The sequence below is a fragment of the Gavialis gangeticus genome, unplaced genomic scaffold, assembly GCF_001723915.1.
Source record: "Gavialis gangeticus isolate Ggan-Ray unplaced genomic scaffold, GavGan_comp1, whole genome shotgun sequence".
NCBI lineage: Eukaryota > Metazoa > Chordata > Crocodylia > Gavialidae > Gavialis > Gavialis gangeticus.
In genome coordinates, this window is record NW_017728996.1 from 44,658,634 (window position 1) to 44,682,616 (window position 23,983).

At 43.1% G+C, this 23,983-nt stretch overlaps 1 protein-coding gene across 1 annotated transcript in view; it reads left to right on the plus strand.

Moving 5' to 3' along the window:
* The first annotated feature begins 8,465 nt into the window (after positions 1-8,465).
* Positions 8,466-23,983, plus strand: part of IREB2 (iron responsive element binding protein 2) — a 40,202-nt gene continuing 24,684 nt past the window's right edge. The window contains exons 1-6 of the mRNA XM_019504404.1: positions 8,466-8,580; positions 9,810-9,899; positions 13,117-13,282; positions 15,514-15,651; positions 18,548-18,769; positions 21,280-21,349. Coding sequence (XP_019359949.1) covers positions 8,562-8,580; positions 9,810-9,899; positions 13,117-13,282; positions 15,514-15,651; positions 18,548-18,769; positions 21,280-21,349 — 705 coding nt within the window. The 5' untranslated portion in view covers positions 8,466-8,561. The remainder of the gene's footprint in view (positions 8,581-9,809; positions 9,900-13,116; positions 13,283-15,513; positions 15,652-18,547; positions 18,770-21,279; positions 21,350-23,983) is intronic.

A 23,983-nucleotide genomic window follows, 5' to 3' on the forward strand; every position in this document is an offset into this window, starting at 1 on the left:
CAACAGCCCTGAAACAACTAATAGATAACACTTTTAAAGATATCCACACACTGACATCCAGCTTCTCACTAGTTATTGTAAAATGGCTCACTCCTCAAAATGAATGACAATAATTAATGACAATGACATGGCTTCTAAAAAGAAGAGAAATCACTCGTAAAAAAAATTCCATTGAGGTAAAGCTGCCTGCTGCCACAACAGTGCCTTCTGCCTTGTTCCTTTCCAGTATGTGGGATGGCAGCAACTGAAAATCAGGAAACTTTTGGTTAAAGATGTGCCATATATCCATGTGTGGTGTTGGGCTGTAGGATTTTTTGCACTAGATCTTTCCTCACAGTTAAAAGTTATCTGAATTACTGCAGGGAAACTTGGTATGTTCAGAGGAGGAGTAAAATTGCTGAGGCAACAAAATGAAGAGCAGTCTTCCAGGTACCTAGGTCCTTACCATACTCTTGAACAGAACTTTGGAACAGCTGGAGAGGCCATCTTTGAACTCCTTAGGGAGAGTACTCTGAAGGATGGGAAAGTAAGTGTGTCTTAATGCCATGCTGTTGAGATACTTTGTAAAGTTTTGTGTACATCTGTTGACAAACAGATGGGAACAATGATTGACTTCCCTCAAATAGCACCTTTTTTGGAGAAAAATAATCAAAATAAATAGGTTATAAGTAAGCCAGGGCATAAATGTCAACCTGAAGAATTAATTCCTGAGAGAAGCTGAGAATCCTAAAGAGGATAGATTGATCATGCTAACTGGGCTCTTGACTCTGTACTACTTTCTATAGCCAACTGCATAAGATACCTTTCCCATCTTCCATTCTTCCCACCCTGCCATGAAGTTTAGCAGTTTCAAAATGCATTTTCTTTCCAGATATGCACTAGCTACTCTCATGAGCAAGATCCAGTAGGAAAAATAGCCTAAAGCTACAAGATACTACAGCAGAAATTTCATACTGGTATTCTTGAAGACTTTATGGTGGCATTAAGAGTGGTTTGTGTTCATACTGCTACAAAACTTATATTTATTAGTGACAAGGGAACTCAGTCAGGGTAGATTAAATCTTTCTAACATAGAACTTCTTCAAGTCAAAGAGGACTAAATTCTGTACTGACCTATTTTGTCCAAACCAGTGATTTCAGTAGATTGGCCTTGGGTGTTGCTGGGCTAGCTATTGTAATTCTTTCTGTTCAGCATAACTCTACAACACTTGGTCATGTTATTGTTGGATAGCTGTCATTGTTAAATCTACTTTTCATTCTTTTTAAAACTAACATGCCCCTGAGCAACATCTTTGGAATCGTTTATCTACACGTAGATTACTGGTCCTACCTGTCTCTGTAGATTTACTCATGTGTATTACAGACTCTTGCTAGATTGGGCTGACCGTATCTCCTTACACAAATATTCTACAGAGATTTCTCAAATTGTGTTATCCTTAATCATCACCCTTCACTTCTGAGTAGAAAAAAAATGTAGTTGCTTTTGCTTATTTATTTATTATTTTGGTTTACTGAAGCAAAACACTAAAATAAATAGAAATTAGCAATAGATCCCATCTTATCTGTCTCCTGCTGCTGAGAGATTGTTCTGTGTAGTCTAATTTCTAGTTCTTTGTCCACACTTAAATTGATTCACCAATGACATCCTTGCCTTTCCCTGGACAGATTGTTTTATCATGTCAGGTGCACAAATTATAGAGCTTCCTTCAGTATTACAGAAATAGTGAGGGAAATGTATAATGCTATTTGTAATACTTTGTACTATTGTAGCTAGTGCCATTTATGGCTTGCAAAACATTCTTCATTAAGCAATCATCCTTTGCAGCAACCTCTTTGAGAAGTCATGAATCACTAACTCCATTTTGCATATGAGTTAGGTTGATCAAGAAACAAGCTCAATTCTGAAAGCCCTTCTACATGGATCTCCCATTGCCTTAAATGTGATAATTGGAATGAATGAAAGTTCTAAATACTTTACAGTCCCACAGAACATGTAGGCACCCTGGGCAAGAACGTAAGCCTCAGTTTGAAGTTCTACACTCTAAACACTTCTGCTTCTCAGTTAGAAGACAGGAATGAGTTGGGATTTGCCTCTCGCTCATCTTTTTTTTAATAGAAAAAGGATAATCCATTAAAGCATGATAGCAAGGTTAAAAATGTTGTGTGTTTCTTTTCTTTTCTTTTTTTCTCTTCTCTATTTCGATTGCAAGCTATTTGGAGCAGAGATTTGAAGTCAGATTTTATTTCAATCTTATCCTGTATTAATAACCATTCTCCAAGTTGGGGGAATAAAATATGGTAAATGGCACTGCTAAAATCCATTTAATACAGTAACAGCCTTTTGAACAAGAACCATTGAACACTTGACTACATTATTTTCCTAAGAGGGTTTCATTGCATGTGCTAGTCAGCTCTGATTACAAACTAGAAGACTCTGACCTTGGTTTTTTCTGGGGAAATTCAGCTCCTCTTAAAACATCTGGGAAGCTAGGAAAGCACTCCGAAAGAAGCCAAACATGTCCATGCATAAGCTGCTATATAAACATACTCTAGGAACCCTTCAGTTTGTTTCTAATGCTTCAGGGATCCTAACAGAGACATAACAAACCATGAGGTAGAACTGTAAGTTGATGATGATAATGATGCAAGTTAATAGAATAGTTTTCTGTGTGAATTAATATAAAAAATCTATATAACTTTTTCTGTCCCAACACTTCATTAAAAGTACAAATGTGTTTGTAGTGTTCTAAAAAGTCTCCTGTTATGGAAGAAGGGTATTGTAAAACCACAGGTTCTGTCATAATGTTTCAAGGTGTAGGCAAAGTATATTTAAAACAAACTGGTCCTCTAACTGGCAATACCTGGTCTACCAAGTCCAGTCCTTTGCTAACATTAGGTGCCTGGCAGTGTCCTGCTGTAGACTAATTCCCAGATAGAAAGAATGGCAAACATAGGTATCTGTTGTATACAAGTTCAATACAGTGTGTGTGCATGCATGGGTTTGTGCTTGCATACGTGAAACCTTTTTTTCTTCGTAAGTGCTTGAGTAGTGATTTGCTAATACATAGTTATTCTTGTTTGGTGAATGAAAAAAGATTATCAGTCTCCAGGGCAGTCAACATTAAATTAATCTAAAAAGGTGTTAGCTGCATGGATTCTGAGAGAATAATTGAAAATGCGTGGAGATCTTTCTCTCCAACTGCAGTTATAGAGGATGAACTGTGAACAATGAAGTCTAAACACTGGTAGAAGTAAAACTTGTTCAACACTATTTTTTCCAAAAAAGGTTTTTGCCAGTATCCAAATGTCTCCACAGGTGCTGTTTTTCCAGTGAGAGAAATGGCAGTAATAATAGACAAGAAAACTGTGAATCACTGCAGACCACACTGAATGGTATAGGGATTCTGGGGTGCTTTCTTGAGCTACAGGCGTGTATATTCTCATAGACAAGCTCTAATTTGTTATTTTATGGGAAAGGGATATCTTTAACTCAAGTTTTAACCCAGGGAAGAAGTAATAGTGTGGTTTGATTGATTAATGAAGACTGGCTGACACTGTATGACTGCTTTTACTGATCTCACTCTAGATGCGTCTGTACAGTTAATGTCTACATGTCTGAATACATTTAAACATCAGAGATTGGGTAAGGTGTGTTGTGACTCTTAGTGATACTGAGAAACCTCTCAAATATCTGGATGATGTGTTGAACTCATACACTCAGAGTTAAATCAATTACCAGATTTGGGGTCAGGAAGTAATTCTTCCAAAGTCAGATTGGCAGAGATCTCTTCCTGTGGCACATTGCAGGCATTGGGTTACTTTTACCAAAGACTGCAATTTATAGTAAGGTGTTGGAGAGTCCTTTGTGGCTTGCAGGGCCAGAGAGGTCAAGGTGGATGACTTTGTGGACTTTTTGACTTAGTGTCTATTGAATGGCTGCCTGTGTTCATGGAGGTTTGGAGGTGATGACCTAGGTTGTCCTTCTAGTCAGATGTTCCTATTTTTCTTTCATTTTTCCCCACTTTGAATTGAGTAAACATAGAATCAAGTATGAGTTTTGTAAACATTGACATGTATTTTCTATGGCCTAATAAAATGTATTTTGCATCTCTAATTTTAGTTCATCAGCATTCATTTGTGTTGATCAATGTTAATTATTTAATTACTGTATATTTGCCTATGTTATAGTCATAGCACACCCTCTGGTGGTCAATTTAATACACAGACTTTTACTAACCTACACTATACTGTGTCAGAGAGGTGTAGTTAGTAGACCTGTGTGAGTCGGCAGCGATCCGATCTGATCTGGCTTCAGATCTGGCCGCTTTGGATAGCCGTGATCCGATCCAGAGCTCCACTGGGTTTCTACCTCGATCTGGCCAAAGCTTTGGAGCCACCTAGGAGATCCGGCCATAGGGTATAATGGGGGAATCAATGAAATATCTGTAATTTTGTTGTTTTTTGTCCGATTTGGGTGAAACATGCAGAAATGGTAGCCTCTGCTGAGAGCATGAAGCCTGCCAAGTTTCAAGAAGATCGGTGCAGGGGTTTGGGGGGAACTGTACCCCCAATTCTTGAAAGCCAAACTCCTGTCACGGCTAGGCGGGTCAAAACTGCAGGGCTGGTAGCTCTTACTGAGGCCACAAAGCCTGCCAAGTTTCAAGGAGATAGGTGCAGGGGTTTGAGGGGAACTGCACCTCAAGCTGAGGACGAGCAAAACTCGTACCATGGGTGACACTGTGTGCGCTAAGGCGGAGCAGGGTGACAGCTGCAAGGATGGTGGCCCCTGCTGTGACACCTGCCAGCTGTGGAGAAGATCGGTGCAGGGGGTTCTGGGGCCCTGCACCCCTGGCTGCTGACAGACAAAACTCCTGCCAAGACTGTCTGTCTTGGGGCAGTTGATTGTCTGTGTTAATTCTTTCCTCTCCTTAGCTTGGTTTTGTAGGTGCTAACTGATGTACGTTAAGTCCTTATGTAGTAGCTAGGTCCTGTGTATTGAGCTGGTCCCTGAGTGAATCATGATTGATTGATTGGTAACTGGGAACACAGCAGCTCCCCTCCCCACCCCAGGACAGACAGAGCCAGTCCCACAAGCACCCATGGCACCAGTTTTGCTTGTCTGCAGCTTGAGAGGCAGTTCCCCCTAAACCCCTGCACCCATCTTCTTGAAACTTGGCAGGCTTTGTGGCCTCAGTAAGAGCTACCAGCCCTGCAGTTTTGACCCCCCTGTGTTGTAACACATAGATGTGACAGTAGTTTTGCGTTCAAGAATTTGGGGTACAGTTGCCTCCAAACCCCTCTACCGATCTTCTTGAAACTTGGCAGTTTTCATCCTCTCTGCAGAGTCTACCATCCTTGAAAGTTTCATCCAAATCAGACAAAAACCAGCAAAGTTATAGATATTTTATTGTTTCCCCATTATACCCTATGGCCGGATCTCCGAGGCAGCTCTGAGGCTCTTCAAAAGCTCCGAACCGCTTCAGGAAGCCGAACGAGGCAGCGCTTTGACTTGGATGTGCTGCTTTGGACCCTGAAGCATCCGAAGCTTCTCTGGATCCAAAGTCTGTCCGGCCTCACACAGCCCTAGCAGTTACCTGTTATTAGTCTGAAGTCAGGCAGAAGACAGGGCAGTGAGGCACCTTTGACTAGCTGCTTCAGAGAGGCAGGAGCTTTTGTGTGCAACAACCTATTTTATTAGCATCTGACCTACGCTGCCTTCTGCCTTTACTATGTGAAAAAACAAGTAAATACAGCCACCTCAACCAACCTTTCAGCAAAGATGTCTAACTTGGCTGGAAGAATTAATGAGCTCTTTTCTCCTCTACTGGGTAAGTGAAGGGATGGGTGTGGCCCTAAGGTTTGTCTAAATGGTAACTGTTCTTAAAAACTATTGCTAATGACCAAATGGTTTGGTCAATATACCAATGGTGAGACCACAACTAGCCAACAACCTTTTGACCACTATGCCTCCAACCTGTAGTTTAATGATAATGGAGTGAAAATGTGGAGCCTTTTAAAACCACATGGAGGCTAGTGCTCGCCTGATTGCAACCGACAATGAAGTTACTAGCACAGTGAAAAATGTTAGAAATAAAAGCACTGAGCACAGGGAAGTATGGGAGTGACTTCTCTTACCAGTCATCAGCTCTCTCCACTGCTTCCTGTTGTGGCTAAAACTCAAGCTATTGGCTTGATTCTGAGTGGAAAAATGCCATCAGCCTTTGGATTAACCTTAGCAAAGGTGACAGGTTCTGAAATAATTTAGGGGCTGTGAGAGAAAAGCAGCTAGTCAGGTAGAGCACTTGAGAGGCAGTCAGAAGTGGCAAGATAAACAGCAGAAAAAAGCTCAAACTGGGCAAACTGGTCCTAGCAGACTTCTTTTGTTTCTGTGCCAAAAATCTTTGCAAGGAGAAATAAAGACAACATGTTTAGTATGAACATCATTAGACTGTATGGATGGGCAAGAACATTAGAAAGTCCATTATGAAGCAGGATTAACTATATCTGGATGGTGCCTGAAAGACGTTTTCTAAACTCTTAAAGTCTCCAGTGGATTCCACAGCCTCTCTAGGCATTCTGCTTCAGTGCTTAACTATCTTGATGACTAGAAAAAAAAGTCCCAACATCAAATGTAACCTCCCTTGCTGCAAGCAAAGCTGATTGCATTTTGTCTTGCTACCAGTAAACACAAAAAATAATTTATTGTGGTCTATAAACTTTTACATGTAGGAAAACATTTCCACCTCCATATTCAATGTCTTCACCTCCCCAGTTTTCTCTCTCTTTTTCTGCTAAACAGACCTAGTTCTTTCAGCCTTCCCTGACAGACCATGTTTCCACACCCCTCCCTGTTCTTATTGCTCTTCTCTGGACTCTCCCCATTTGCCCAGATCTTTTCCTTTTCTTTTTTTTGTTTGAATGCTTTAGGTTTGGAAAGGGAAGAATTTCCAGTATAGTTTTGCTTGGTTCTATCTAGCATCTTATACTTGCTGATGATGAAAATGGGTAGAAGAGTTTTATATTTCTCATGGGCTAGCCCATGAATTGCACTCACTTCACTGGAATGACCCATGTAAATGATTTATGAATATAGTATGGATAGAAGGCTACAAGACTCATAAGAGGTTATAAAAGCCTACAGGTGTATCTGCTAATTCTATTTGACAAAGCGTTGTTTATGAGGATCCCTTAACTCTGCCAAAAGTTCTGCACTCAGTATACAGTAAGACATGTCAAGAGAAGGAAGATTTACTAAATAAGAACATCTGCATTACAGCAGATACAAAAAAACCTTATTTCAAACAATAGGTGATAACATGTACTGTACTTTCCATTATTGATGCATAAGAACAGAAAGTATGCGAAAGGGTGTCCCTCTCCTTTTATATAGCCATAATAAAATGAAATGCAAAAAACCCCAAAAAACAAACAAACAAAAAACTCTAAAAAACCCACACACACACTGAAAGGAGGAAATGTAAAAGCAGTAGGTAGCCTACTGGAATTGTGGGCTTGCAAAGGTATAAACCTCCAAACATCAGCATCTGAATAAGTGTGGAGAGGGTGAAGACCCTCAAGTTCTGGCAGCACTGAACCATTTCAGCAGGGTGCCTTTCCACCTAATGAACAGCATGAGTCGCCAATTAAATAAGAGATAAAAGCACAAGCTCTTGCGAGCCCCAAATCTAACACCCTGCTCCACACACCAGGATCGTCTCAGCCTTTGCCTTTGCTTGGGCTCACAGATGCTTGAGTTGAGAAAGGTGCGTTGTTTCCCTGCCTTCTGCTTGCAGGCGCTCAGACACCACAGTGGGCTCGGACAGCACTTCCCAGCTGCAACGCACCTGGCTGGGAAATGACCTGGCTTCATGTATTTCCATATATTTCTGACTTCAGATATTTCCAAAGTCTTTGGGCAGGCATCCTATGTGCAGGACCAAGCCCAGAGGCTGGGGTTTAGATGTACCCAAGTTTTGCCTGCCCTCGGCCATATGACCACAGGAGCAAGCTAGAAAGGAGCCTCCCATTTCCACAAAATGGGCATTAAGCCCCAACACCTCGTGGGTACTAAACCATGCCAGAAGAACAGTTATCCTGGGGAGACTTAAGGAAAACTGCCTTCTTGGACCCAGATCTATGGTGTTTCCCGATCTGGCTTCCATCAGTGACCCTGGCTGGGGCCTGGGCTGATGCACCTCAAGGGCCAAAACAAGGCAGCCCCTGTCCCTCCTAGAGCAGGAAGGCCCGGAGCGACACCAGAGCCCCGGGTAATGCCCAGCCCCCGCTAAGGGGCAGCCCCACCACCACAAGCAAGTTGCGACCTATCGCGAGAGCGCCAGAGGACCGCCTTGCTCCACCCCTACGCCTCTCGCGAGATTCTTCCCCTGTTTCCTTTATTGCTGGGAGTTGAGCTCTCGCGCGAGCTCCAACAGCCAATCGGCGGGCGGGTTGTTCCGACGGGGGAGGCCGCGAGTCTCGCGCTGTTTGGCGCTGGCCCCGGTGCCTTCCGCGGCTCGTTCCCGTCTCCCCCTCCTCACGCAGAGTTAATATGGTCACCGGCGATGGACCCTGTCAGGCCAGGTCAGCGCGGGGCAGAGCGGGCCGCCCCCGTGTTGAGGTCCTGCCCGCTGCGACCCCCTCGGCTCGGCCCGGGCTCGCGGCTCTGCCCGTCCTGTCCCCGGGGCTCCCCCCCACTCTCGGGCCTTTGTCGCCGACGCCGCCCACGCGCTTTGTTCCGGTGCGGCCGCCCCGAGCAACGGTGGGGGGGGCCCTTTCCTGCTGCCCCCTCCTGGGTGCCAGGTTAGAGCGGATGCCGAGCTGGTCGCGGGGCGGCCTCGGGGTCCGCTCCAGGCTCCCCAGTGGTGGAATCGCCCCCTCCCCGCGGCCAGGCCCGTCTCGTGCTGTGGCCGCGGCCTCCCTGAGCTGCGTTGGCCCGTGGCGAGATGCAGCCGAGACAGGATTTGGCATCTGGAAAGCCCAAGGCCCAGCACTGCCTCACCCCCCCATAACTGTGCCGGGGTTGGAGGGACTTTGCTGGGTGCTGGCTCCCTGCTGTGCCTGGGGTGAGGGGCAGCCCACAAAATACTTACACACCTGCACATCTTTCCCATTCATTTCCTCATAAGTGCCTGAATGATGGGGTGGGGAGAGGGAATCTGTTTTTAGGGGGGTTTAATCCAAATTTACATTCCATCAATATGCAATATACAGACTCTGTAGGCATTTCTATAACATGTTATTGATATTGTCCATCTATCTTAATTTTTATGTGAGTGGACACATTCTTTCTGTAGAAAAAATAGTTAAAATATGTAAAATAGTAGTTATCTTTGCTTTTTAAGTAAGGCCTTTACTGAAGTGTGTGTTTGCTTGCTAGGTGCTGGTGCCCCTATTACTATGGTATCTGAGCAACACTTATTCTTTAATATATTAAATTCTGCGGAAGTAGAACATGCTAATAAGCCTGTTTACAGGTGGGGGAACTGAGACTCCAGGTATAAGGGCCACATCATAAATATGTCTAGGTTCCTAAAGAAATGGAGAGACTCTTTGTGATATATTTTTTTAAAAGCCTGTAAGGGCCTAACTTGCTGAGCACCTCTCAGAATCCCACTCAGTGCCTGTCTGCATCACTAGCTTCCAAAATACCCTTTAAAAAATCCATTCACAAGTGATTTATTCCTGGGAGGGTCTGTGGTGGAATAGAAGACTGTTAAAATTAAAACTTAAGTTTTCTGAATCCCAAGTCAGTGCCTGAGCCACTACAGTATCTCTCCTCTCTATTTCGTAATGCTTGCATTGTTTTTCAGAATGCCCGTTCCAGTACTTAATTGAAAGTTTAAATGACAATCCAGAAAAGAAATTTTACAATGTCCCTAAACTTGGAGGCACCAAGTATGGTAAATAGTATTTTTAATATATAATATGATTTTCATTTAATAAACTTGCACCCATTTACTGCTGTGAAATGCTGTCTGATGCAGGAGTGGCTATGTTGTTTTCAGCAGGTTTGATGCAAGCTTACTGCTGTTTTATGTTTTATTAATAAACTAGCTTCAGTCAGATAAAGAAAAGATGCCTCACAGAAGCATTTTCTGCTAATAGAAAGGCAAAGATGTTCTTGAGCTTTCACATAAATCCAGTCATTTCTACTGTGCAACATGACCAGCGCTTTTGTTACAGAATTAAGCAGTGACTCTCTGACCAAATAAAATGAAAGCTCTATTAACTTGCCATATGAAGAAAAGTTTTGACTGACATGAACTTGTAGCAGTTATATAACAGACGTAAAATGTTGTTTACTCTAAACAGTCATAATTTCTGGGAGAACGTGATGTCCATGAAACTAGGTAGAGCCAAACAGGTCCAGTGAAAGCTTTTTCATGGAGTTCCCCGTTGGTATACTGTTGATGCTTCTTTAGCTCTCTCTCAACTGAATCATCTAATTAGCTGTGACTACACTTAGTTTTGTTGTTGTCGTCTTTTCTAAAGCCAAATATGTTTAATACCACCATTGCTCTTACTCTTACCTCTCTTGCCCTGCTTCCCATGATCATGTTTCTGTTCTTTTCAGCAATTCCACATGGTAGATAACTGTCCCTCTGATTAACGTGTGGCAGGTAGGCCATAGCTTCTGGTGTAACTGCTACAGAGGGATCAGTTGAGTTAAACTGTGTGAATAGTCCTTTTGATGTAGATGAATGTTTCTCTCTGCAGACAAATTACTGGATTAAGTAGCATTATGTTTATGCTGACTCTTGGAGATTTGTCATGAGTCTAGTTAGGAAATAAGACAAAACAATTGCACAATATAGAATAACTGAAGATGTGTCACCCTGTGAAATAGGAAATAATGTTTCATTTTAAATTTACGTATGTATTTTTTCACTAATAAATTACTTCTGGTTTGCTTTAAATTTGTTTATAACTTCCTTCTTGGAAAATGCTTTCTATTTCATCAATTTGCAGCATTTAAGACTACACTTAAAAACAGCTAGTTTTTTTTAACAGCAAATATCATCTTGTGCACAAACTGCTGGGAGACCTCTTCACTGCCTTTATTCATAGTTTTACCAAGCATCAATGGCAGAGTGGAAGTAACAAAAACAGTCAATTTTTAGGACCTAGATGATAGCAATGAAAATAAGCAGTATTATATCACCTTCTCTGTACACCTGGGAAACCTATGAGCAACTGCAAAAGTCACTAGAGCTACTTAGAGAGAAGGACTGAAAATTGAAACTGAGGAGATGTAGAATTGATCCAACAATTGAAAATACTCTGAGGGGTGAAGGGGAATTTTTTCTCTATTAGCAAATGTGGATAGCTTCAAGTCCTTTAGAGAGGAGTGTTAAAGTGTTCCAAAGCAGGGTTACGGGACACCATACTAGTAGGAATCTTAGCTTCTCAATCACAGACTGGATTTCTAACCAGTTTATTCATCCTGGATGTTGCCTGTGGATTTTTTATCCTACTGTCTTTCTGATCGCTGGTTACATGCTTGTGTGAAGTATCAGATTGTGCATGGTTTTATAGTTGTGATCTTTAAAGCGAGAGTTAATTGATATATTTTGCTCTAACTTTTTGGAATCTGGTCATCTGCATATTTAAACTGAGAGCATAGGTATTTGTTTATAGGAAAATGGCAGCCATATATATGGTTGAAGCTAAAAAGTCTTGTTCTGTCTATGTCAGTCTTAGGCTACCCTACATACAGCTAGAAGCACAAATGAGATCTCGTAGTTTTAACCCCAGGGGAGAACACAGCCATTAGGGATACTAAACTGTTTTCTGGTAATTTGAATATTGAATGTAGTGTGTTTGATATCTCATCATATTCAAATGCACTTTTAATCCGATTTTTATACTGCTTATTTTTGTTTGCATTATTGAGAAAGGAACTATACCAGTCAATTACTGTAAATGTATCTAACCTAAATTAAGCAGGCAAACTTTGCAGTCACAGTTTAGGTGGCAGACTCTGTGCAGTAGGCTAAGACGGTACATACATCTGTTAACCTTCATTCAGATTTTTAGCGTTGGTCTCTGGAGCTAAAAACAATTATACTTGAAACCTTTTGAGCAGCTAGCTCACTCTCCTTATGTTTTTTTCCCATTGCTTTTATTCTGCCTTTTGTCCCCCTGACTTGCACTAAATGGAATTATGTTTGGAAAAGAAGTAACTGACTCGCATTCTAATTGAGTACCCAAGAAGGTCTCCTTAAAACCCTCAATGGTGATTGACAACCTTTCTCTTTTTTTTTTCAAGTCCCTATATTTTTCTTGATTTGAAAGTGTCCTCCAGTCTTTAACCTAATCCAAAGTAACATCAAATTAAACTGTTCAATTAAGCATCCAGGTTTCTCCTGCTTTGAAGCTCTCCTTTGAAATTATTTCTTGTCTTGCTGTCACCATTTAATGTAACCTTAGGCAAGATTGCACATAGTGTTCTGTATTCTAGCATTTAAAATCTAACCTGATATCCCACTGTAATTTAATGGTCAAATTTTAAGTGTAAAATGTGGTTTCTACAACTGAATAGTGCAAAAAAGTCTCCTTGTTCTGCTCTTCTTGCTTTGTGATTAGGAACAGCCTTGACATTCCATACATCTTTCTCTTGCAAGCATGTACAAGCCTTTATCTTATCCTGTTTGTGCAGTGTACTGTCCTTTCTCTGGTTCATTAACCCATTCTTGTCTCGTTTGGCTCTCTCACAAAACTCTGCCATATGCCTGGAGGAGGTGACTTGTTATTCATTGATGTGCATTTAAGGTAGTAGGGGTCAGCCTTTTTGGCACTATAAACTAGTGGCACTCCCTGAGTATCACTCTAATCCCATTCTCTTGCTTGATCAGCCACTCTGCTTTCTGGTCCCTGTCCTGTGCTCCCTGTCTAATCTGCTGCTCTGTTTTCTGTTTCTTCCTTTCTTTACCACTCTGCATATCGGTTAATTTAATGTTTAGTTAAACTATATTTCATTCCTATGCTTTAAAGAAGTTGGTGAGTTTCACTGCTGCAATTTACAAATCTCTTTTAGTATAGTAAGATATTAATAATTAAACCATAATCCGATACAAATATTCCATTGATTAATGTAGTTACTTTGTCTTGACTTAGATAATTTGCCTTACACTGTACGGGTACTGTTGGAAGCTGCTGTCCGTAACTGTGATGGCTTCTTTGTTAAAAAGGAAGATGTTCTGAACATTCTAGACTGGAAAACAAAACAGAACAATGTTGAAGTGCCCTTCTGTCCTGCCAGGGTTCTCCTTCAAGATTTTACGTAAGTGATGTGTTTTCTTTATTCAATTTAACATTTGATTTTCAGAATTTTAGTGTAGTGTACACTGATCTTACTAGTTTTTTTCTCTGGTTTGAAAACAAATAGTAGCCAACTATTGGACTGGCACCAGTAACAGGAAAATTAACATTATCGGCAATCAGCTTTTTTTGGCCAGTAGTATCATCGATAAATGCCATATGCACCATGTATGCAGTCAGGAATGCAGCTTGGAGAGCAGTGATCTTCTGGTAAATCTGCAGGAGGGAGGGAGGGACAGGGGGGAAAGGGGCATTGGGGAGAGAAGAGGCGTGGGGGGGCAGGTAAAGGCCCCTATGGTGACTGGGGGGGGGGGGGGGAAGAGGGTTGCCTAGCTAGGATGGGGAATAGAACCCTGGGAGTGGGAGTGACCACTGGTGGCTCATCCAAGGGGATACAGTGTGGGGTGGGGAGGTAGGGTGGGGTGGCTCCCCGCTGTTGTGCACACCCCTGGCAGAGGAATGGGGGTATGTACAGGGTGAAGGTGGGCTATCCACTTCAGGCTCTGGGCCAGGGGCTGTGCTAGCCTTTTGCGGGGGAGGGGCAGGCCTGGGCTGGGGCTGTGCTCAGGGTGGGAGGCACTGGGAGCAGGGACTATGGGGAATTTTGGGGTGTCTATAGCCCCCGAAACTCCCCCAGTGCCGTCTTTGCTCAGGGTACTCTATTCTGCTGCCTTTCCCTCAGGAGTCCTGGGCTGGCTGTGCATCTTCTGCCTACCCTGGAGTGCAGGGCTCCTGAGGGAAAGGCAGCAGAGTGGAGTGCCCTGAGCGGGGGTGGAATTTGGGGGGCTATAGCCACCCCAGAATTCCCTGTAGCCCCCCACTCCTAGCACCACCACCACCTGCCCTCTGCAGGTGAGCCTGCCCCACTCTCAGCCCTGGCCCAGCCTCCCCACTGGGAAGAGGCTGGTGCAGGCTCTGGCCCTGAGCCCACAGCAGGCAGCCTGCCGCCACCCTGCACACAAATGCAGGGGGGCACATGCCCCTCATGCCTCCCTTAAAGGTGTACGCAGCAGCAGGGAGCCACCCCTGTGACCCCTGGATGAGCCACTCATGTCTCCATCCTGCTCCTGGCACTGGGGTTCCTATTCACTGCCCTGGCTGGGCAGCACCTTCCCCAGGCCCACTCTCTCCCTCACCATGGGTGCACACCCCACTGCCCTTCTCTCCCCCCTCCCCTGCCCCGACTTCCTGACAGGATGCTGCTCGCTAAGCTGCCAGATTGCATTCCGGTAAATTGCCTATTGGATTGGTGTCGGCCAATATGCATGGTTAATAATTGGCTATTGGTATCGGGCAAGAAAATCTTTATGGGTGTACCCATAATGGAAATCAATCATTTTTATTGCATATACAGTAAAAGTGCTGTTATCCGGCATCTTACAAGTTGGCATGCTCCGCTAACTGGCGTGCCGGTTTGTAAGATAAAGTGAAATGGAAAGTGCCCACCGTGGCACTTCTGGTTTCTCCTCGCCCCCATGGCTTAGGGCAAAGCAGCCTGCATTGCTGAGCCCCCACAGCCCAGGGGCATAACAGGCTGTGCAGGGCTGTGTGGAACCTGCCTCCCTGTCCTGCAGGCCCTGCAGGAGGGGCGGTGATGCTGCAGGAGGTGTGGAGGGACGCCCCAGACGCAGCCTATGAAGCGGTGGCCAGGGTTACCTCAAGTAACTGGTGTATTTTGTTATCTGGCATCTGCTGTTCCCGGAGCGGGGGTGGGGGGAAGGATGCCCCTCTGTCCCCCTCTGCCAGCACTCTGTGCTGCCGCCACCTCCAAGGAGCAGGGGGTGGTGGTGGTTTGGCCAGCATTACTGGCCTTGGCCCTCCCTGCTCTGCCCCCTCTGTCTCTGCCATCATGGTGGTGCTCTGCTGCTGCTGCCTCCTGTCCATAACGCTCATGGAGCAATCTGATTGGTTGTTTCAGTAACCAGTCAGAGTGCTCCAAGAGCATTATGGACAGACAAACAGATGGACTAAGCCCTTTATTATATTAGAATTTTAACAAATCCAACTAAAAATAATGTTCTTTAAAATGTATTATACAGAGTGAAATAATTACATATTCTGTAGTTATGAGAGAATATGCACCTGTGTAGGATGAATTGGAAACAAGCTTATTTAAATAGTTTGGTTTTAGTGAGTTGTTGATACATAATGCAGCTTAAGTGTTGGGGTTTTTTTCTGTTTCTTCCTTGTTAGTGGAATTCCTGCAATGGTGGATTTTGCTGCCATGAGGGAAGCAGTGAAAATTCTTGGAGGAGATCCTATGAAAGTCTATCCTGCATGCCCAACTGATCTCACTGTTGACCATTCTTTGCAGATTGACTTCAGTAAATGGTATTAAAATTAATATCCAATTCACTCTAATTTTCAAGTGGTGGTCAGGGTTTTTAATCTCACATTTATTTTCTGCTATGTTGGTAGAAGAAATATAGGCTGTAACAGTTATGGAAATCTTATGTATTAATTTTTAAATAAATGATGATAAATGTTTATGCAAGAAAGAGATCTGTACTGTTAAATATCCTCATATGTTTCATAGTTTAATAGTTTCTAGGGTCGGAAGGGACCTGAGTAGATCATCTAGTCCGACCCCCTGCCATGGCAGAAAAGAGTACTGGGGTCAAACGACCCCAGCCAGGTGTTCATCTAACCTCCTCTTAAAGACCTCCAGGGTAGGGGCCAGCACCACTTCTCTTGGAAGTTGGTTCCAGACCCTAGCCGCCCTGACCGTGAAGTAGCTCCTCCTGATATCTAGCCTAAATCTACCCTCTACCAGCTTGTGACCATTATTCCTGGTCACTCCTGGCAGCGCTGGGGGAACAGGGACTTCCCCAGTGCCTGCTGATCCCCCCTTACTAGTTTGTGACAGGCCACTAGATCTCCCCTCAGCCTTCTCTTCTGGGGGCTGAACAGGTTCAGATCCTGTAGCCTCTCCTCATAAGGCCTGCCCTGCTGCCCCCTGATCATACGAGTGGCCCGCCTCTGGACCCTCTCCATGTTGTCCACATCCCTCTTGAAGTGCAACGCCCAGAACTGGACGCAGTACTCCAGCTGCAGCCTGACCTGTGCCGCATAGAGGGGGAGGATCACCTCCTTGGACCTGCTCAAGATGCATCTGTGGATGCATGAAAAGGTGTGGTTGGCCTTCCTGACTGCTTCCCCACACTGCCGACCCATGTTCATCTTGGAGTCAGTGATGACTCCAAGATCCTTTTCTGCCTCTGTACTGACAAGAAGGGAGTTCCCCAACCTATAGGTATGGTGCCGGTTGTTCCTCCCCAGGTGCATCACTTTGCACTTGTCAGTGTTGAATCCCATCCTGTTCTCATCCGCCCACCCTTGTAACCTGTCTAGGTCCGACTGTAGCCTATTGCTCCCATGTGAAAACAATTCTAGACGCATGATAATACTACTGTCTGACATCCAATCTCAGTTGAGCTCAGCGGACTAGCTTGTCAAGATGGGGAACACAGGTTGCAGGCATGCACAAATGGAAGAGCTTCTTCATCATATAAGTGACATTCTCAAGTCAAGTCTCAGGTGAGCTAGGAAGGAACAGGCTGTGACAGCACAGGCCCTGAACCATGGGGGTCATGAGCAGCTGAATTTTCCTTACGTTCTGGTAGATCAGTGGTTCTTGACACTCTTTAGACCCCAAGCACTCCTCATTATACTCAAAGCACCCTTTGGAACAAGCCAGCTGTTAATTTACACTCATTTCTTGACTGGATAAATAATAAACCAGTTTTTCTGTTACAAATAACTTAGAAATATCTCAGCAGGTCAAAATGGTTTTAACACTGAATTCTTATCTGAAATCTCTGGGTGTATTTTGTGAATCATGTTTTCACACCTAACAGTGCTAACTGACACCCCACAGCACCCCTGTTGCAGTAGATGATGCACTTTAGATAATGTACACCTATTAGGCAATGAAAAAGGTCAGAAACATTGTGATAAAACAGGGCTTTTGTCTGTTTTGTATTTGGATTTTTAAGTACAAATATCACCTCCTTTTTATGTTTGTTTTTCATTCTTCTGAACAAGAATACATAGCTGTGAAATTAGAATTATTTTTGTAATGCAGCTTCTATGCAAGTCTGCTGCTTTTGTTTTTCTTTCCACATATTTGGAAGAAAAAGCCCAAATTACACTAAGTCTAATGTGAAATTTTCAAACTGGTCAGATGTTGGCGAGAAGTCTCAAATGTATGCTGATTTCTAATGATAAATCTAGGTCTTCTAGTTTTTAGTATTGGGAAACTTGTAGGAATCTGTCAGTATCTGCTAGAGGGAGAGATGGGGCCCTTTCCTATAGAGGTCTACACGCTTTCTGTAGCTTTCAGTTCAGGCTTCCATTTCCCACTGGCCTGAGCACCACAGACTGAGTTTATACTTAGGCAAGAAGCAATGTGAGGCAATACAGTGAGTGTATTGACGCTGCATAGCTGTAAGGCATTCTTGTTATTACTAGGGCAGCTAAAACATTGATGACCTTATTTACCAAAGTGGCAAATTATTGACTTCTAACCATTAGAGATTAAAAAAATCAAACCCTTTCACAATGCATTTTTTCAATGGGTTCATGTAAAGATTGAATATATAGTATAAATATAGGTAGTGTACATAGGTGTTCTTCAAAATAGTGTTTAATTAGTGTGTTTTTTGTTTTGTTTTGTTTTTTGCCTCTTGGTTCAAAAGTACCTTTTATATCTGTAGTTATAAATGTTTATTACTTTAGTCCTTGAGCTCTAATTTCAGAAAGCACCCGTACAAAGTGTGGTAGTTTCTCTGAGCGGGCTTCAGCAGTAAACAATTCACTCTGAATTTAGTGATGTCAATGATGCTGCCATTGAGTAAAACTAAACATGGTCCCTAACCCATTACTCGGATGAAACCTTTATTTTTTACTTCAAACCTTGTGTAACCTGATGGGCCTTTACTGTGCCCTGTCAGTAAATTCATTTTCTGTTGGTACAAACAAAGGCAGTGGATTGTTTATGAATCTGGGAATACAGCTTTTTAAAAATCCTGACACAGTCATTAAAATCTCTTCTTTTGTTAGTTAACCAAGGAGTACAGCTGGTGATAAATCTATTCAATGCAACTTTATTTTGCATCAGGGTAGTTATTAAAATACAGTTTTACCTTTAGGCATATTAATAATTTGAGGTGTTTTGCAACAGAAAAATAGTTTTTTGTTCTACCTTATTTTCTGTTTACAATGACAGTGCGATACAGAATGCTCCAAATCCTGGAGGAGGTGACTTACAGAAACCATTGGCAAAACTTTCACCACTGAAAGTGCAGCCTCGGAAGCTACCCTGCAGAGGCCAGACTGGCTGCAAAGGGCCGTGTAGTGCTGGAGAATCGAGTCGTAACTCAGGACAGTTTTCTGCACAGATTGAGAACACGCCCATCCTCTGTCCTTTTCATCTTCAACCAGTGCCTGAGTATGAAATGCTTTGCTCTACTTTTATTAGTAACTCCCTACAGTAAAAGATGGAATTGATGTGTTTACTGAATAGAATGGATCCCTTTAGTGGATAATGTGTCCTAGCCCAAGATTTTTAATTTTCACTGTTTGGGGGGCTGGGTGGGAAGGGAATTTTTTAGCTTAAAGCTGAGCAAAACAGTTGTGCCACTCTAAAAGTGTCACTTCACTTGTGTCACTCCAAAACACCTATATCAAAAGTTACCACACACATATAAGCTGCCAGTCCTCTGAAAACAGTGCACCTTAAATTCTACAGGTCCTTGTCATTTTGAATGCTCATGGCAGCTCATGGAGATGATGCAGAGGTACATTTAACACAAAGCTGCTTTTCCCACACCAACCAAACACTGAACATTTAGGAAGATGTCTAACATGGCAGAAACTTAAGTAAGCCTAAAATGGATCATTCTGCCAAGATGTAGAGCAGCTTAGATGAAAGAGTTATTCATCTCGTCTGTGATTGTCAGTTTAAATCTGTGTTAGAGACTTGTCTTATTTTCTTGTGAGGACAGTGGTAGTACAGAGATGTTACTCTGCAGATTAGTAAATCTTAAGTTGAAGCACCATTGCAACACTTACAGATTTTACACCGGTTTCTTTTTGGTTCTCATTCGACTGTCTTGCAGAAGATTTTAAGGATTCCGTCAACACTCCTTTCCTCTGGACATCCCTAATCCAGCTAAGAACGTGGCCTCTGTATTAACCCCCAGGACACTAAAAACTCTTTGGCTGCATCCACACAAGCATAGATGTTTGTTTCCCCGGGGACAAGAAGCAGTGGTGCACCTTGTACTGATGCTACTTGTCTCTGGGCAGTGCCTGTGCCATTCACCCTCTGGTGTGTGGCAGGTTATCCCAGATGGGGTAGGGAAGGCTGGGGCCAACAACTGTGCTGGCCCTAACAGCCTTGCCTGGGGGTCTTGGGGAGGTGGAACCATGGTGATCTTGCTGCTCATAGCCTGGCTGGCAGCTGGAGCATTGCTTCAGCTGACCAGGCTCTGGGTTTGGGCAGCCCACAGTGCTACTGTGCACTGCCCTACATTTTTCTTTTTCCTGGGTTCCCCATGTTGCTACCTTGCAGCAGAGAACACCTGAATGTGCAGTGTGTAACACCGCAGACAGGTCTGTGCCTCGTATCACAGGGCAGTGCTTGTCTGGATGTGGACTTTTAGTCCATCCGTCATTGCATGGAAATTCAGCATTAAATCTTGGCCTTATGTGACAGTCCCCAGAGGCGTCATTTGCTCACCTTTTCCCAAGGTTCAGCATTATTTATAGGTTCTTTTGCACCACTTCATCTATGACAATTGTATATAATCACCCTCACCTTTCAGCTGTCGCCTATTTTCTCTGATAGATTGACCATGTCCTTGTCTTCAGTTGGATGACATTTCTAGGATTTTTAAGTGGTATCAAAGAGAGACCTGCAGCAATACAGTGTATTGATTGTATTGCTAATTTTATAGAAATGTTGTAAACCATCCCCTTCTATATGTGCCTGAAGCAAGCACAAGTAATGTGATGAGAAAAATTTAAATGTTATTTCCAGCAGCATGGATTTGCTAGCATCTGTATGTCTTTTTCTCTCAGCAGTGGCATTCTTTAAGCTGCAGCTTGAGTGGTGATGACTATCCCTTAGGGCTTTCCAAGACAGTATACCAATATGGCCTTCCTACACTGCTGGAAAGAAAAGGGGAAAGATTCTGTAGTAGATCAACTGGAGACCCATGGGCCTTTTTTTTTCCCCCTCTGTCTTTGTTACAAAAACTCAGTTTCAGAGAAGCCAAAAATAGTTTGAAAATCTCACAGTCCAGTGCATTTCACTCTGGTTTATTAAAAAGATGGCTTTCATTCTAAACATGCATGAAAATTAATCAACTGCTGTTGTATTCAGAGCCTGATTATGTATAGTAAAAGCATCTGTGAATCAATAAATACAAATTCTGGAGGTTCTACAAGTAAGTTTGCCAGTATTTTGTTGGGTTTCCAGTTAGAACTAGAGATGAAGATAAATATATCTCTTTTGACCTCTGTGACATGAATCAGACACAGTTTTTTCCCAACATTTAACTGGTTGAGCTAAGCAACCTTTAAAAATATTAGGACAAATACCTTCCTTAAATGACAGTAGTAATTTGTTCCTGGCATGCTGAGAAAAGTGTTTTTTCTAATGAGTTTTTTGAGCTTACTTGCTTCAGGCACATCAGAGCTGAAAAGCCATCTCAATTTTGCTGTGCTTGATGAGAAGACCAGCCCCTTGCTCCACTGTTTTTTCAGGGAACATTTTCCTCATTCCTGACTTCCTTGTTAGGAAGAAATTCTTCTGGGCATTCCAGTAAAATGTTTCAGATTAATTTTTCATTTGTACCAATGAATGAGCATTTAATCAAGCAAAAAGCAAATCTCATTGTTTATAATCCAAGACAAGATTCTGATGCTAATCGATTGATTTTAATTTCATTGTAGGCCTGAAACAGTGTTAAAAAACCAGGAGATGGAATTTGGTAGGAATAGAGAGAGGCTTCAGTTTTTTAAGGTATGTAACTTTTTGTACAGGCTTTGTGTACTTTTTAAGTTTGCCTTGACGTTTTATCTTTCAGGTGACTTTTGGCAGTCCAAGATGGTAGGGAAGATTTAGTGTGAGACCTTTTGAAATTTCACGTTTTCAAAAGTTAGGTTTTTAGCATATTTTAGAACAGCTGCTTGTGCATTGTGTTTTTTAAATAATATGAACATGCACATTTTGGGGAAAATACAAATGCAAAGCTTTGTGAATTCTGTTGTAAATGAAAATGCTTTGAATAAATTGAACAGCTTGCAGTATCATTTCTAGGTTATGTGCTACCTATCTATATGGGCTGACTGCTTAACCACCTCAGAAATGTTTTAGTCTAAAGTCATAGGATTATCTTGTAGGTAGATTGTGCTTCCAAACAGTTGGTACTCATTTGTTGAATTAACAGTCAGTACTCTTGAACTGGGTTAAAGAAAATGTAATGTGTGTCGGCTATATTTAGAAAGCTAAAATTACTTTTTGCATTACAGCTACAGTCCCAATCTTTTGCTCTTTGACTCAGGGACTTAGATTAGACAAGGGGCCTAATCTTATGTAAGTGGTCTCACTGAAGTCAGTAGGTCTGCTTGTAAATAGTATTTGATCAGAAGAGATGGGTGCTGTTTTCACATGAGGGTCGTTTCATTGAGGCAAGTTACTTTTTGTTTTCTACCTGTGGCAAGCTATTATCTTTGTTCTGCTTGCTGCTAGCCTATGGACATGGGACCTGGACTCTGATCCCAGTAAGGCTGCATAATGTGCTGATAACTTAATTGCCAAGGAGGATCCTTAAATCTGTATTTTAGTGATAAGCTAGGGATGTTTCTTCTGTAATATTGTTTTAAAGAAGTAATACAATGTTAATATTTAATAAATTAAAGAAGTGGGTAAAGGGCAGTTATACCCTGAAAAGTTATTCTGTATCAGGGCAATTATTTGGGTTTGTGGGCCACAGAGTTTTGGGGAGCTGTCATGGGCCAGGGTAGTACTCACCCCTTCCCCCCACAACAGCTTACTTAACCTCTCTATGTGGGATAGGGCTGTGGGCAGCAGGTTCAGCCTTGGGCCTGCCCTTCTACCTTAAGGAGGGGCTTGGGCAGGTGCCCCAATTCCCAGGGGAAAACAGCTGGACCTGCCCATGATGAACAGCAGTGGCCAATGCTGGGTGCCCGGTAAAAGCAGGACCTGGCAGCGTGTGTGCTCACTACTTTTGTGGCCTTTCTGGCGGCTGCTGTCCAGAGCCTGTGCCTGGGCCTACCTGTGGTTCCTCCCTGCTGCTGCTGCCACCACTCCAGGACAGCTTGGAGGTGATGTAGGGGGGCAGCAGCAGGGAGGAGCTGCAGGGCAGTCCTGGTGCAGGCTTTGGGCAGCTGCAGCCAGAAGAGCCCCAGAAGTGGTGAGCGCACCTGCTTGTTGAGTCCTGCTTTTGCCTGGTGTAGCAGCTGGTGCTGGGCTGCTCATCATGGGCAGGCCACATCTCTCTGTCTTCTGCTTTCCTCTTGCCTTCCTCCACTCCTCTTTGCCCCACAACCCCCCAGCCATCCTGCACCTCTAGCATGGCCTTTCAGCTTACACCGCTCCTGACTCATGTGCAAGCTGCAGTGCTGAGTGTGCTTTGGTATCAGCTGTGGATGCAGGCAGCAGCTTCCCCCTGGGGATTGGGGAGTCCTTTCAGGTCTGAAGGTGACAGTGCATCAGCATATCAGCTGCAATCCCGGGCAGTTACCCCAATCCCTGGTGGTTACCAGCAGGCCATATCTGCAGCTGATGCCAACGTGCACCTGGCACTGCTTCTGGCACATGGGGGTGTAAGCTGAGGACGGGACTGGGACATGCCTGTCCGCCTGCCATGATGTAGCAGCTGGAACCGCCAGGTCCCTGGGGGCTGGATCCTATGACTTGGCTGCCACCAGCCCCCAGGCCAGATGCAATCGGTTGGTGGGCTAGATTCGGCCCACAGGCCGTATTTTGCCCACCCCTGTTCTATATATACTTTAATTTGCATTATAGGCCTTTGTCAATAATTTTCTTACTTAACAATCTCATTTTGGGAATGGTTTATTTCTAACTCCTAGTTTAGCCCTTTTAGCCAGGAATGTGAGAGCTGAACTGCATTTTCACCCTCTCATAAAACGTATTCAATACTCAAAGGCTTTGCTGGGCAATTTCCACCCTCAGCTCAATTTTTCCATTCTCGTGGTCTTCTGTTCGCTAACACTGGTGCTTTCAATGTATTTGCTTATATTATTGATTATGCCTTTAACTAGATTTTAGTAAACAGTTTATTAAAGCCATGCTTCATGTTGGTGGTTCCTGAAACCACAGCTAGTAATGGCAGCAGGTGTGACTGCAGGCACACAAGAAAGTAGATACGTAGCTTTTTACAATGTCACTGTTTGGCATTTCAGCTTTTAAATATGTTTCAATTCTTTCTTAATTTAAAGAGCCAAGTATATATAAATAACTACTACTTTGTTCTTTAAATTCTGTTCAGCAAAATAATTGTCACATAATTACATGACTTAATTATTTTGCTGAACAGAATTTAATATACAGAAGAATTTGATTTGTAGTGTACTGATTTTTTTTTTTTTTTTTTTTTTTTCCTTTTAAAAA